This window comes from Lytechinus pictus, chromosome 2, assembly GCF_037042905.1.
Source record: "Lytechinus pictus isolate F3 Inbred chromosome 2, Lp3.0, whole genome shotgun sequence".
NCBI classification, from domain to species: domain Eukaryota; kingdom Metazoa; phylum Echinodermata; class Echinoidea; order Temnopleuroida; family Toxopneustidae; genus Lytechinus; species Lytechinus pictus.
Window position 1 is genome coordinate 59,944,674 of NC_087246.1, and position 15,139 is coordinate 59,959,812.

A 15,139-nucleotide genomic window follows, 5' to 3' on the forward strand; every position below is an offset into this window, starting at 1 on the left:
CCATAATACGTCCCGTCCTAGGACGGGCGTATAAAAATAATTTAAATGAGGAAAAAAAATTCCCCAATTTCAAAATCCGCCAAGAAGTCTCAAGCTTGGTGAGAACACAAGGTCTCTATGTTAGTCTTCGTTTAGACAATATGCAACTGAAAGCTAAAAATGCACAGGTGACAGCTGAACTTCAGTTATGTGCAACTACCTGAACGACTGGTTCATGTTCTAAGGCTAAATCATCTTCTCATTCTTTTTTTAATTCAAATCAGCTACAGTTGAGATTCAATCATTGTAGATTAAAATTCTTGTCTTTAACATCCTTAACTTGCATATAAATGCTAGGCGGGTTATCAGTCCAAATTTTATTAGAGCTACAGGAAATTTGAGTCTCACTTTGTTTGAACACAATGGAAAATGTGGGGTATATATTCTGGTGCATGAACTTGTCTTTATTTGTGCGCTAAGTCCCGTGTAACTTACTTGTCCACTTTAATGAAATTTCTGAATAAAAAAAAACAGTACCTTGTGGTTGGCTGCAACTTGTGCACGGAGGTCACTTAGGTTGTCATGGAGATTCCTTGTCCCAGTGCATCCTGGGTACTGAGCTGGCTTCATTAGTTCTGCTGTCACAGCTGAAATTGAGACAAAATCAATTAGAATTACCTTACTAAATTAAAAACTACCCCCCCCCCCAAAAAAAAAAATGTCAACGCTGGATAAACTAAATGAATGGGCTGTTCCATTAAATACGTACACCCAACCACTTATATGAGGGAACTTCCTGAAATTATTTCTCTCTGCTTGGTGCTTCACATGAAAGGTAATGTACTGCTCCAAAATGATCATGGCTCAAGAGTAGTTAAAGAAGTGAAGCGAAAATAGAGGGGGTTGGAAGAATAAGAAGTCTATCATTTTATGGAATTGCCCAAAATAATTCATATCAAGTTGACTAAAGAAATGTTCCAATATCTCAGGAACATTTGTGCCTTCTACACCCAGAACATAAATCACCTTAAAATTGTTCTCAATAGCATTTTCAGAGTCCCTTTAATACAGTTTCTAATTATTGAATACGCATTCCAATAAACCTGTCCATGAAGACCACTTTCTTACAAAACACTTCCTATATTTTCTCCCAAAATTTATATAATTATTTCACTATATACTAGAGATCTTTGCTTCGCATTCTTAAAGTCACAATACCTTCTTCTTGGAAGACACCTTCTTTGACAAGCTTGAAGGAGAAGAAGACGGCTCCTTCCTCAAATATTGACTTGGAGAATGGAGGCATGGATCCTGGCGAGGCTCCCCCTATGTCTGCATGATGCCCTCTGCTGGCTACATAGAACACTGGGCGCGGCTGGCCAGGATAAAATACCTAGAAATTGCCAATAAATACACCCTTGATATCACTAAAATCAGTTGAATTCATATAAAGGAACAAGTGGAATGCCCCTGTACCTGCATTACACAATTCAATATACATGCAGTAACAGTGCTGTCTTGGAAAACAACTAAGATGATTAATCATTAACAAAAATCGCAATTAATATGATAATCAAATACTAAGTTCATTGACCCTAAATGACCTTTGACCTTGATTATCTGACCTGAAACTCGTGCAAAACGAAAAAGTATAAAGTAGACTATATTTCCAAATAAAAAAAAACAAAAACATTTGATGACAAATAATCACAAATCAACAGACATATACACTATTTGGTTAAAAAGGGAGAAAACTGAAGAGTACAAAATACATTTTAACATGAAAGAAGGAAGAAAAAAAGGATACCAATTTAACACAAAAGATAAGCAGAGTATTTGATTGGAAAATGGTGTCAGTGATACTTGATTGCCCTTTTGTCCACATTTCATGAACTAGATTCATATACTTTCTGAGTTATTACGATATTCCCCCAAAATTAAGCTTGGGTAAATTTTCAAAGTTGAGACCCCCAACATGGTCAAAGTCCATTAACCCTAATGACCTTCGACCTTGATCATATGACCTGAAACTCATGCAAGATGATCAGTGATACTTGATAACCCTTATGTCCAAGTTTCATGGAACGGGTTCATATACTCAAGATATGAAATTTTAACGACTTAAACTTGGGTAAGATTTCAATGTTGTTGACGCCACCACTGCCGTCGTCGGAAAGCAGCGCCTATATCATAATCTCCCTCTGCTGTGCAGGCGAGACAAAAATCAAAGTTTGAGGAGGGCTTCACAAGATCATAACATGGATAAATTGTTGTTCCGTTATTAGAATATTTGCTTTCTTACCGGAGTGATGACGGTGAGATCAGGGAGATGGCTGCCACCAGCAGCAGGATGGTTTGATAGGATCACTTCCCCTTCCTTCAAGTCATCACCTAATGATTCCATCTATAGAAAGGAAACAAAGATACATGGGAAATATGTAACATGGGCCAGATTTTGGACAGAGGTTTGACTTACACCAATCAATTCAATAGATAAATGAATGGATGAATTGCTCTAGTCATTCAATGAATCGTTCAATCAAGCGCCGTGGTCTAGTGGTTCTGACTCTCGCCTTTCAAACAGAGGGTCGTGGGTTCGAATCCTAGCCGTGGCGTGTTTTCCTTCAGCAAGAAATTTATCCACACTGTGCTGCACTCAACCCAGGTGAGGGAAATGGGTACCGGCAGGAAATAATTGCTCAAAAAGTTGTGTGCACCTGAATCGGTAGCCTAGCTTAGTCAGGTAATAATAATAGCAGGGCCCGCTGGGAGAACAGTTTTCGGAACTGAAGTGGCTACCCTGGGTTAATATACCATTATTATTATTATTAATCAAGCCATCCATTAATCCTTCAATCAATAAATCTATCAGTTTTCGGAACTGAAGTGGCTACCCTGGGTTAATATACCGTTACTATTACTTATTATTAATCAATCCAGCCATTAATCCTTCAATCAATAAATCTATCAACAAATTGATCAATAGATCAATCAACCGATCTATCCATTAATTCATCAACCAAACAATCAATCAATTGATCACCTGCCCAACCACCAAATCACCCAATCAACCAATCATTCATTATATCAATCAATTAGGTGATCAATCAGCCAATCAATCAATCTATTTACCAATTGATCATATCAATCAGTCAATGAAAGAACAAATAAATGCAGGAAGAATGAATAAATTCACTATTCCATTCATAAATCAATTTATTGATCAATCATTCAATAAATAAATCAACTAAATTAGTAAATGAATGCATAAATGGATGGAGGAATAGATGAATCAATCAATTAATCAAAGCAATTAGCCAATGATTGAATGAATAATTGAACGAATGAATAAATAAATGAATGGATGGATGAATGAATGGATAGATGAATGGATGGATGGATGGATGAATAAACCAATCAATCAATCAATCAATAATTCAGTCATTAACTCTTGCAATCTATCCATTCATCCACCAAAAGTACATTCAGTTCTTCTAGAATACCTGATATTGGACAGTCTTCTGCATTGCACCTAGATGGACAGGGATGTGGGGTGCATTCGCAACCAGACCTCCATCATATCCGAACATAGCACAAGAGAAGTCAAGCCGCTCCTAAACAGCAAAACAATGGAAAGGGATCTTACTGGATTCCATACTTCCCTACCTTAACTGCAACATTGATTAACAATGAAAGGGCAGGGGGATCTCTACAAGTCACTGTGAACCCCCATGGCTAAATACACCCACTTGATACAGGAGAGGGAAGAACGGTATGCTGAACAAAAGGGTGCAACATCTTTATTACCAGCAATGTTTCAATATAATACAACCAAACCTTCACACACACCATAGAAGTCATTGACAGAAATAAGGGATGTAATTGAAGCCGGCCTTATGACGAATCAACTCATCAGTTTTAATCCAGCTTCATGAACATCCAATATTTCAAATACCACCAATTCACGTCCATCATTGTGTATGGCATCAAAGTAACTTTTGTTTTGTGGCCAGTTTCATAAAGAGTGACAACTATTATAACTTTGCTATTATGGCAACTCCCATGGAAACCTTGATAAAAATTGGATGTTGAGTCATATTACAATGATATTTACCAAAGTTACAATAGTTGATATTCTTTATGAAATAGGGCTCTTATTTTGAAACTCATAGCCTCGCCTCCAGCCCTGAAAGAAACTTAGACCTGGGACCCATTTCATAAAGAGTTGCAACTGTTGTAACTTTGCCAATATGACAACCACCATGGTAACCTTGATTCTGATTGGCTACTGAGCCCGGTCACCATGGTAATTGCCATAATGGCAAAGTTACAACAGTTGAAAGTCCTTTATGAAACGGGACCCAGAGGAGAGTTTTATAAAAAAAAAAATTTCAATGATTTTCTCTGACTTATCTGCTCTCAACCAATCAGATGCATGATTTTCAATAGCTTATAACAATATTCACTCGCTAATTGTTTCATGAAATGATCCCTCTTACCTTGATGTTGGTGGATATGGATGTTCTTTGAAGGACTCTACCCATCTGTTCCGCAGTGCTCATGAACCGATGAGAGAAGATGGAAAGCTGGATAGCATCAAGGTCAGTACCAATCGCTTTGAGATCATCACTTCCAACCTGATTAGACAATAAGTAAATTATGATTCCTTGGTACATATAATGATAATAATAGAAAAGATAAGTTATATTATACAATTATGCTATATTCAAAAATTCGACATGTCAACACAATATGAATCAAACCAGCTACTGTGCAAATTATATAAGTAAAGCACATAAGCATGTGTACACAAGGCAAAATAAGGAATGATGTGCGAGATGAGCCAATGGATATACCACAGCGAGGTCATGCGGACCAAGTTCAGTATATCCATGTGAATTGAGACGAAAATGAAAGAACATGAAGTGAGTGTAGACCAATCAGCAATTTACCACATTGATTATTCATCATTTTGACCGTACCTGTATCTTCACATCTCCGTTCTCTGTGAAGGTAGCGACACAATTATTTTCAACCAGAATAGTACTGTTCTTCTCAATCAAGATGGCGGGGCCTATGATGGTGTGGTCACATGACAGGTCGTCAAGGAGATAAACGGCCGTATCCAGCGATCCCTCTTCAAAGTAGCATTTTATCATCTGATGGGAGGGGAGACACACAAAATGAACAATAATGTAAGTGGTCACTTTGCGCTTCAGCTAAAAAAAATCATACAAAATATCTATAGATGCAATGATTCTAATTAACCAATTCTACACATATTATGCCAACTTTATATTGCATCAGTATGTTTTACAAATACTGGAATGAAAAGGATAACCAGATCATCAAAATCACGCTATGAATTTAATGCTAGAACAGCTGCTATTCTATGCAAATCAACATATATTCAACTTCACATTAAAGTAAATCTTTATCGATTGCTTTCTCAATTTCTTATACATGAATTTCAAAAGGAAATGTAAAGTAGGAAAACTCTTCTTCATCCAAGTTTAATCCACCTTTAATAGCATACTTATTTAAAAATATTTTGAATGATTTAGTTTAAAGATTGTCAGCATCTTTCTTCCCTTTTCTGAACTTGTCTGTCGTTTTCAAAATCATTTATAGGGACGCATCTGGCAGTGAGATGCCCTATGTGCCTAAAGACATCAATATTATTAGCATTTTCATTGAGAAATATAGCAAGAAAAAAGCAATAATGTCGCCAATTTGAAAATGATCATAGTAAAGCTTTCATTTGATTCTGTTACTCCCTATCAATATCCTGCATTGATTCAATCATGTCATAAAAATATACACTACCATTACACATTACCTTTTCAACCCTTGGTGGAGCTCCTGTTGGATTCTTCTTAGCGTCCAGAGGAATCAATGTTTTTCCCACCCCTCGGACTCTGATATCATCCACACAAACCCTTCTTTCTGGGATGACGAAGCCAAACTCTCTCTTATACCTTGCCATGAAGGAAGCAAGGAAATCCCCATGACTGCTTGTCGAGCCTGTCGCAGGGAAGGACGCAGCGGAACACATGAGGGCGCAATCCGTTCTGTTGTATCTCATGTGGAGGTAGGGTTCGGTCTCTATGTGGTCTCTATGTGAAGGAGACAGAAGGGGGAAGTCCCCCCAAAAATAGTTTATCAAAAGCACTCTTCATAGGAAAATTCAGACTGAAATCAGATCAGTCCTTTGTCATGATTAATACTGTCCAGATTGTTCCTTGTTCCTGAGTATTTAATTCTGAAATATGCAATTTTAGAATGGATCTTAAGTTTTGAACATGTGTCGCATGTCACGAGATCAGTGGATCGATTAATTGAGGTTTTGGCACTACCAACATTAAGTGTCTTATCAGTGTCAGAATATTAATCTGTAAAATTCTGTTAAATTGTAAATTTTATTATATTAATATTTATATGATTTATAGATTGAATTACGAAGTTAATGGAGATAAAGTCCAGTTAATCAACTTTCCATTTCGAAGTTATTTCCACATTCATAACACTGTCTTGTCGAATAGATATGAACATAATTTGCACATCATTAAGGACATTAGCCAAGGGAGACAAGATTATTGAAGAAAATCTCAACAGAAAGCAGTAACGATAGAGTAAACTGCAAATGAATAAGGGCATTGTCAGGGAGTATTACGAACAGAACTGGGTATTGTGACATGCGCATATAATCCAAGCTATATGAATTTACAGATTGATGCAGAGCCCTGGGTCCCGTCTTACAAAGAGTTACGATTGATTGGAACAATCGTAACTCTATGGAAATCTATCCATACCACAATTTTTTCTACAGGAAATTTGCACAATGTCCTTTGTAAACAAAGAGAAGCACAGTAAATTTTAAAGAAAACAATGAATGCATGAATATACATCATAGTTAGAAAATATTTTGAACAAACATGCATAATAGATGTTGACGTTGCTGGCCGTCCATAGTTGCGATTGATCGGATCAATCGTAACTCTTTGTAAGACGGGGCCCTGGTCACATCTTTGTCAAAAAGTCAGTCAAAGATATAAACAGTCATATCTGATTGACAAATGACTGTAAAACTCAATTACAAACCCTGAACCTTGGAAAAAGTTCTATCATCCACAAGTTGATTGCAATGATGATCAATAACTTATACACATACCTTGCAAAGCCTTCCTTTGTGAGTTCCTCAATGCACTGCTCTCTCAACACTTCTATTCGTTCATCTATATGCTTGAATGCTGATGGCTCATAGGAATCAGCGCAGGGTTCCTGAGTATCGTGCACCACATCAGCCAGGGCCATGCCATAGGCAGAGAGGATACCGGAGTACCTGGAGGGAGAGAAGAGGTGACAGGATTAATGAAGGAATGAGGAGATAAAGTGAAAGATAGAGGGAAGGGGTTGCGTATGGAAAGAGGAAGGGAGGAAAAGAAGGAGGGTGTGTCTGAAACTGAGGAAGAAAGGGTGTGTAGGAATAGAAGATTGTGATTAGAAAGAACAAAAGAAAAAGTGAAAGAAAAGGGGGGTAGAATGTGAAAGAAGAATGACAGTTGAGTTATTTTGTGTTACATCCCGATAAGAGATAAACTTGTGTTTTTTTTTAATTTGATTTGATTTATTTTTTTACCAACAATATTTTTAGGTATATTTAGGTAATGAAAAAAATTTACATAATAGTTACACACACATATAAGAAACATACAATGGTAAATGGGACCAAAATGGTGACTGGGACTAGCACAATGCTAGTTGAGCCACATATATTACAAAATACAGTAATTTTTAGTGATAGGCATGAATATTTAGCACCCAGAACTCATTGTAATTTCAAGATGACAATCAAACTCCAACAGATTAAGAAATCACCATCCAATGAATGTAAAAAGGAATATTTGTAGCTAAATGCATACACATATATATGCAACATGCGCACTGGAATCACCAATGCCAAAGTTTTCATTTCTGACTCATCCAATTTGGTGAATTGACAGACTACATCATTGATGAGGATACTGTTCATGTGCATCATATAAGCAAGGCTGCAGGAAGGGCAGTAGGATGATTATGGCCTTTGAATGAAAATGATACCTACCCACAGTTACATGTACATGCATGGTGTATGCAATGATATTCAGTCCCGTCTTGAAACTTCAGGGGCATTTCCCAAGCAGACTAAATATTGCACTCAAATTTCCAGTTTTGTATAGTAGAGGAAGCATCATACACAACATTGGTCAAAACAAGTTCAGAAGATACTGGTTGATCATCAATGAAATCAAGACTTTAAGGGGGTGTCGTATGACATTATTTACTATCAATTGCAAATTTCAATGCAAATTCACAAGTGATAGATCAATTTTATCTAAATCAAATCAATTTATTTATTGCAAAATTTATTGGTAAAAAACAGCCACATGATCAGTCTTGAAATTTATGTTGCAGGAACCTGGACCATGCAACACAAAAATTTGCAATTAATTAATTGCAAATCTGAAGGAACAATTCTGATTGGTTTCTGGTCGGTGCTTTTAACAAATGGCACATGCAATGGTGATCATGATTGGTCATTGGCATTTAATAATTGATTGCAAATTGTAATGTTGTAAAGACCAGAATACCCCCCACCCCACCCTTAACAAATATGCCCCATTTGTGAATCACACCACATCATTTCATGATAATTTTTTCTCAAGTCTTGTGCAACTTCTGAGACCAAATTTGCAGCACCCGAGTACGCGGTTACGAATTTACGCAACAATATGTAAGTGCATGTCAGACTTCAAAACAACAAAATACATGAGAACTCATTTTTCAGACCAGAATTCTTTTCAAGTGCTATCGTTAGGAATACTAAAATTAAGAATATATAAACCAAAACTTAATAACCCCCCCCCCCGACTGACAAATCTAAACATATCCATGGATTTTTAGGGTTACGTGAAAGTCTCAGTTGGGTTACCTACTTTAATGACATGCTATTGATGATTGCTTTATTCATACATACGTTATTGCAGATGATTAGAGGCATTTTATGAAAGCCATTGACTTGACTATATGGCGAAATATTTTTTCCTGCTACGCTACCTTGCCAAATCAACTTATTAACAGCAGTATGTCAACGTGACAATGTATGTGGTGGATATTATCTTTCTATGTCAACATATAACTTTTTATCAGTCAACTTGACATAGTAAAGATATGACAAGATAAAAAATCATGACATCTCGTCAAGTCGATGGCACTTTATAGCTTCTGTAGCATTTTGCTTTTAATATCAATGGATGCATTGTCAGCTATGGGTGGTCATCAAGTACCTACCTATGAATAAAAATTGTACCAACCCCTAATGACCTGGCCATAGCACAGGCATGTTGACCCCCGGCACCGCCAAAACAAGAGATCACATGACGGGAGGTATCATGACCTGCTCCCTGTCAAACATAGAGTGAGAGAGATATCTGATCATAGTTTGGGGTCATGGGGTCAAAGTTCAAACTCCTCAGCCCTTCCTGTAGATCCTGACATTGATGCTTTGGACCTGTAGTCCTCTGACAATAAGATGCATGTCATCAGTTTTTAGCATGGAGGGGATTTGAACAGAAGAAGCCGGCAAACAACAGTTTCCTGTTAATGTGATTTGGCAATATTCAAATAGGCTTAAGTGTAGCATGCACATGCAATCCCACTATCAATAGAGCGTTCTCAGATGACATCACAGTGCTGGGCATAACAATAGGAAACCTGTGCATCAGATCTTAAATTGGTCACAGCTTGATGCACAAATGTTCGTTTTTTTGTCCTCCAATGTGTCTGCTTCTGGGAACGTCCTAAGACAGCATTCACCTAAACCTGTTTTTCATGTTAGAAAGCAACTATTCTTTCCTCCAATGAGTCACCCGCTAGCATGACCCTACAATTTATGATGTGCTACTGCCCACATAAATGCTCATTAATTGTTCATTATACAAAAGCATGATGCAACGCTCAATCTTTTGCTTTAGCACGAACTTAATAATCAAGACTTGCAATAAGCTTTGAAAGGATTTTAGTCCAGGAAAAATAGCCGATTTGGGGGGTAAACCTCAAACAAATTGCAACAGAATTTTTTTCACCACAATGCATTTCCCTGAAGTCCCCAAAATGACATACTAAAAGTCCAGAAAAATCCCAGTGGTGGAAAGACGCCTAATTTGCATAAATCCAAAATGGCCGCCAAATTTTCAGAAAATTTGAATTTTTGTACATAGATTTTGACATGAACATTTAATTGCCACAAAATTGGTGTCATATGAAGCAGAAATAAATTTCCTACAATTTGGTTCTATTTATACGGGATAAATAGGTCATTTGGATGATATTTTAAGTGGAAAACTTAATATTTTGTCATTTTTCCCAAAAATTAAAAAATTAGGAAATACATGATTTTACATAAATCTGAGAAAAATAAAGCAATTACCTAGAAATGTTCCAGAAAACCTTATTGATATACAATTAGCATGTGGATGAAATTCTAACTTGATCTCTTTCTTTTTAATAAATTTATAAGGTATCAAAGTTGACTACTCAAATTTCACAAATGTCGCTTTTGTATGCATTTTCGAAGACTATATGTATAATGTATAGTGTATAGTTAAAAATTGTATGTATTTATCTACTCTTTTTTAACCACTTGGAGAGATAAGATTAGCCGTTTCTCTGTCAGCTACATAAAAAGTGCTGCCAAATCAAGGCCTAGCCCTCTCGGGGGGGGGGGGGGGGGGAGGGGGCTGACGAAGCCACGCCTCTGGATATATCATGTTGTAAAGTGTGTATCGAAATAAACGCAACCACATTTCATTTCAAATTTGTAAAAATTGTGTTAGCTCTATTGTCCAGGAAAAATAACTGATTTGGGGGGTCAACCGCAAACAGATTGCAACAATTTTTTTCACTGCAATGCATTTCCCTTAAGTCCCCAAAATGACATACTAAAAGTCCAGAAAAATCCATGTCGTGGAAAGACGTCTAATTTGCATAAATTCAAAATGGCCGCCATCATGAGAATTTTTCATGATTACTTATAGTAGTACAAACACTGGTATAATCATAGCACTTTTAAAAATTATGATTAAAGTATTTCACTTTCACTTGCCATAGGTTTCATCTTACCATAGCCTTCATTTAAAATTAGATTTAACCTCTCCTGACCTCTAGAGGTCAATGACCTTAAGGTCAACGACCTCATAATATCAGAAAATTGATGTTTTACATTTTTAGTTCATGATGAATATTATAATATTTATAAAGCAAACGAAATCATTCAATATTAACTTTCAAGGTATCCTGTTTTTCTAGAAAGAATTTTGTGTATTATAGATTCTGACCTTTGACCTGGCAAAGGTCAATAACTTTAACATGTTAGAATATTGATACTTAGCTTCAGTAGTTTATGATAAACAGACATCTCCTGTAAAAATTGCAATATAATTTATTTCAGCACAATGAATTTCCATGAAGTCTGCAAAATGACATACTAAAAGTCCAGAAATATCAATGTAGTGGAAAGACATCTAATTTGCATAAATAAAAAATGGAGGTCATCGTTATAATTTTTCATGGTTACTATAGTAGCAGTACCAACACTGGTCAGAGCATAGGTCAATGACTTTGAAATATCAGACAATTGATGTTTTGCATCATTATTTCATAAAATAATGTTTAAATGCAAAATAAATATGTTTTATTGACTTTCAAGGTATCGAGCCTGTTAATCTAGAGAGTATTTTGTAAATTGAAGTTCTGACCTCTGACACTGTCTGGAGAGATGACAAAGGTCAATGAGCTATAGGTTATAGAATATTGACACTGACTGGTTAATGATATACAAGGCTTTCACGTAAAAATATTGCAATACATTTTATTTCAACACAATGTATTTCCATGGAGTTTCCAAGATGATATACTTTAAGTCCAGTAAAATCCAAGAGGTGGAAAGATGCCAATTGGCATAAATCCAAAATGGCTGTCATCGTTAGAATGTTACATGATTATCCCATTCCAGGTACAGTAGAAAAACTGATGTATCATAACCCTTTTAAAAATGAACGCCTTAAACAGTCACTGGTGAGTAGCTCCGTGGTTATATTCTGTCATAAACGCCCTTTTAGAATTAGCATAGAAGTCAAATTTGACCTTTGCTAACCTCTACGGGGCAATGACCTCAAGGTCAACGACTTTGAAATATCAGCATATTGATGTTTTGTATCGATAGTTCTTGATTCGCATGTTCGTGTTAAAATATTTGTCATATCAACTCTTATGTGCCTGGAAATTCAAGAGATAATTGCTACAGGCTTTGAGTTTTGAAATTTGAAGACCTCTAAAGATGATTGTCCTTAAAATGTAAAAATGTTGGTACTCGGCATTCACTGATAATTGAGATAATTGACCTTCACTTTTCTCAGCAGTCAAATGCTGAGATCTGCAACTTAACCCAAATGATCTGTTGAAAAATAACAAAACTGTATCATTTGTATACGATAGCCTTGTTTTTTATGAACCAATGATGCTAAGTACTAACATTCTCATACTTTGAGGTCATTGGCCTCTGAAAATTACCTCTAAAGGCCCTCAGATGTCAAGGGTTAAAACATGCAATACTCAGCAATATCCTCTTAATTATTCTGACTATCTAAAAATTAATATTTTGTGCCCATCGTCGACATGTAGGCCCTACAAATCAATGTCAGATATTTGATTAGACAATGTTAGACCTGGACTATAGCACAGCCTTTTTTTTGTAGTCATCAGGGGCCCGTTTCATAAAGTTACAACTGCTGTACTTTGCCACGATGGCAACTACCATGGTTACCTTGATTTTGATTGGCCGCTGAGCCATGTTACAACAACTGACACAATGGTAAAGTTGCATGAGTAAAACAGACCCCAGGTCTTTTTTGGCTAGTACATTCCTGACTGAGGTTAGAGCATTGGGTAGGTTTGACATGATACGTGAAATGCCTCAATTAAAATTTTGCTGTTATAATCTATGTTAACTCCCCGACAGATATGGAAGTTTTCCTATCTAGATTGTAACTTGGTGTAGTTGCCCTTTAGAAGGGAGGTGCAGCTCACAATGATGCTGGATGACACTGCCCTTCTCTTCCCATAACTTGCACTTTAATAGTCCTAATGGTGACTCTGTCAGAGGTTGGACAGAATTAAAAATATGTTTCCTAGATTTTAGTTTTTTTCAATTAGTTTGGTATCAAAGAATGGATGGACGGTATCTTCGCTTTGCTAAGAGCTCTGTGGTGCTACCTACTGATCTGCATAAGATGGGTAATACCTGACAGGACATACAGACTTCACTTTTTTTGGCCTTAGATAGTGTGTGATATTCCCAATTATAGTCTAGATGTAGGTCCAAGACGGGACATGCATACTCTGTAGCAGAGTACTGGCTTCCAGGAGGAGTTTGTCAGTTCCTGACAAGGTTGTTATGGATCCTCACTTCCCCCTTCATCTTAATGTGACTGATCATTAGTGACACCAAGATAAATTGCATGGTTGCAGTTCTATAAGGGAATCCCAACCATAGGTTGTTTTGAGTTTCCTCCAAGCATGAGGATTGTGGGGATGAAACAAGCTAACCTTTGTCTTGGTTGGGTTAGAAGAAGACGGGACTCGAGCGAGAACATTACCTTGAAAGAGTCAATTCTTTTGAATTCTTTACAGCTGGTCTTCCTGTTGGGCTCCATCAAGAGATATCTGTTTTCTAGTAGAAGTTTGATGAGTTTGGTCAGATGAATGTCTTCAATGTGTTGTACCATTATATGAGTAGACCACAGTGTCAGATGCAGTTGTTAATTCAACAAAATGTTCTACACCCGTTAGTTACTTAACTGTCCTCAGTTAACTGAGTCTGGTTCAAAACCTAGCCTGTATATTATTTCCCAAGTTAAAAACCAGCCTGGTTAGGAATAGGATGCTGTTCTATAATTGGACCATCTTTTGTTCAGGATGAGATGCTTAAGTAGCTTGTAGAGATATCATAGTAGGGGGATCGGCCTGAAGCTTTTAGGCACATTTGGATCTTGCCCAGATTTGAGGATAGAAATTACTCTACCCTTCCTCCAAATTTCTGGAAAATGTGACTGTATAGCAAAGCGTGCTGCAAAGCGATTGGTACCATGGAAGATATTCACTTTGCTGTGGCTTGTACCGGGTTGCTCTATTCAGCAGAAGCTGGTTTTAGTAAACTAGTTAAGTTTCATATTTTAAATCCAGTGACCTTTGAAGCCCTCGTGGTTAAAGGCCACAACTTGTAATACTCATCTATTTTCTCATGAATATAAAAGGACCTTACAAGTTAAAATTAATGGCAAAAAGAAGCTGCTGAAAACTGCTTATCTAATAAAAGAGAGCCAATGGAGTAAATTATAAAGTCAAAAAGGGGCCTAAGCTTTCGATCCTAGCAGAATCTTCGTCGGAGGCAAAATGACGTCATTTTGCCTCCGACGAAGATTCTGCTAGGATCGAAAGCTTAGGCCCCTTTTTGACTTTATAAGTTAAAATTAACTATTCTCACAAATTAACAATGTTTATAACGAACTCATGATGCAAAACATCAATTTTTATGATATTTCGACGTCAATAATCAGTTCAGCAGACATCAAATCCGACTTATATCCGATTTTTTTTAATAAAACCTATGATAAAATATAACATGGGTGAAAGTTCAATGCTTTAATCATAATTTTAGTGTTATGATCAGACCAGTGTGTGTACTTCTACGATTAATCATTTTGGATCACTTTGGATATATATATATGCAAATTAGACGCCTTTCCACCACTTGGGTTTTTCTGGACTTTTGCTTCGTGTATGTCATTTTAGAGACTTCATGGAAATGCACTGTGTTGAAATAAATAGTATTGCATTTTTTTTACATGATAGGCCTATTTAAGCCTATCATAAAACAGTGAGCAATGAGCATCAATACTCCACAATATTAAGGACATTGACCTTTTCTAGCTCTGCAGGGTCAAAGGTCAAATCTTAAAACCCACCAAATTCTTTCTAGAATATCAGGATACCTTTAATATTTAATAATTTTGTTTGCATTAAAACCATTTTTATTATGAGCTAATGATGCAAAACATAAGTT

At 36.5% G+C, this 15,139-nt stretch overlaps 1 protein-coding gene across 4 annotated transcripts in view; it reads right to left on the minus strand.

Moving 5' to 3' along the window:
• Positions 1-15,139, minus strand: part of LOC129276694 (5-oxoprolinase-like) — a 47,823-nt gene that overhangs the window by 12,660 nt on the left and 20,024 nt on the right. For 3 of the 4 annotated variants that reach the window (XM_064095282.1, XM_064095279.1, XM_064095281.1), the window contains 8 exons: positions 7,151-7,321; positions 5,819-6,095; positions 4,962-5,138; positions 4,479-4,616; positions 3,483-3,593; positions 2,282-2,383; positions 1,198-1,372; positions 517-626 (listed from right to left, as the gene is read on the minus strand). In XM_064095282.1, the coding sequence (XP_063951352.1) occupies positions 517-626; positions 1,198-1,372; positions 2,282-2,383; positions 3,483-3,593; positions 4,479-4,616; positions 4,962-5,138; positions 5,819-6,095; positions 7,151-7,321 (1,261 nt within the window). The remainder of the gene's footprint in view (positions 1-516; positions 627-1,197; positions 1,373-2,281; positions 2,384-3,482; positions 3,594-4,478; positions 4,617-4,961; positions 5,139-5,818; positions 6,096-7,150; positions 7,322-15,139) is intronic. The other variant, XM_064095283.1, reaches the window with a different exon arrangement.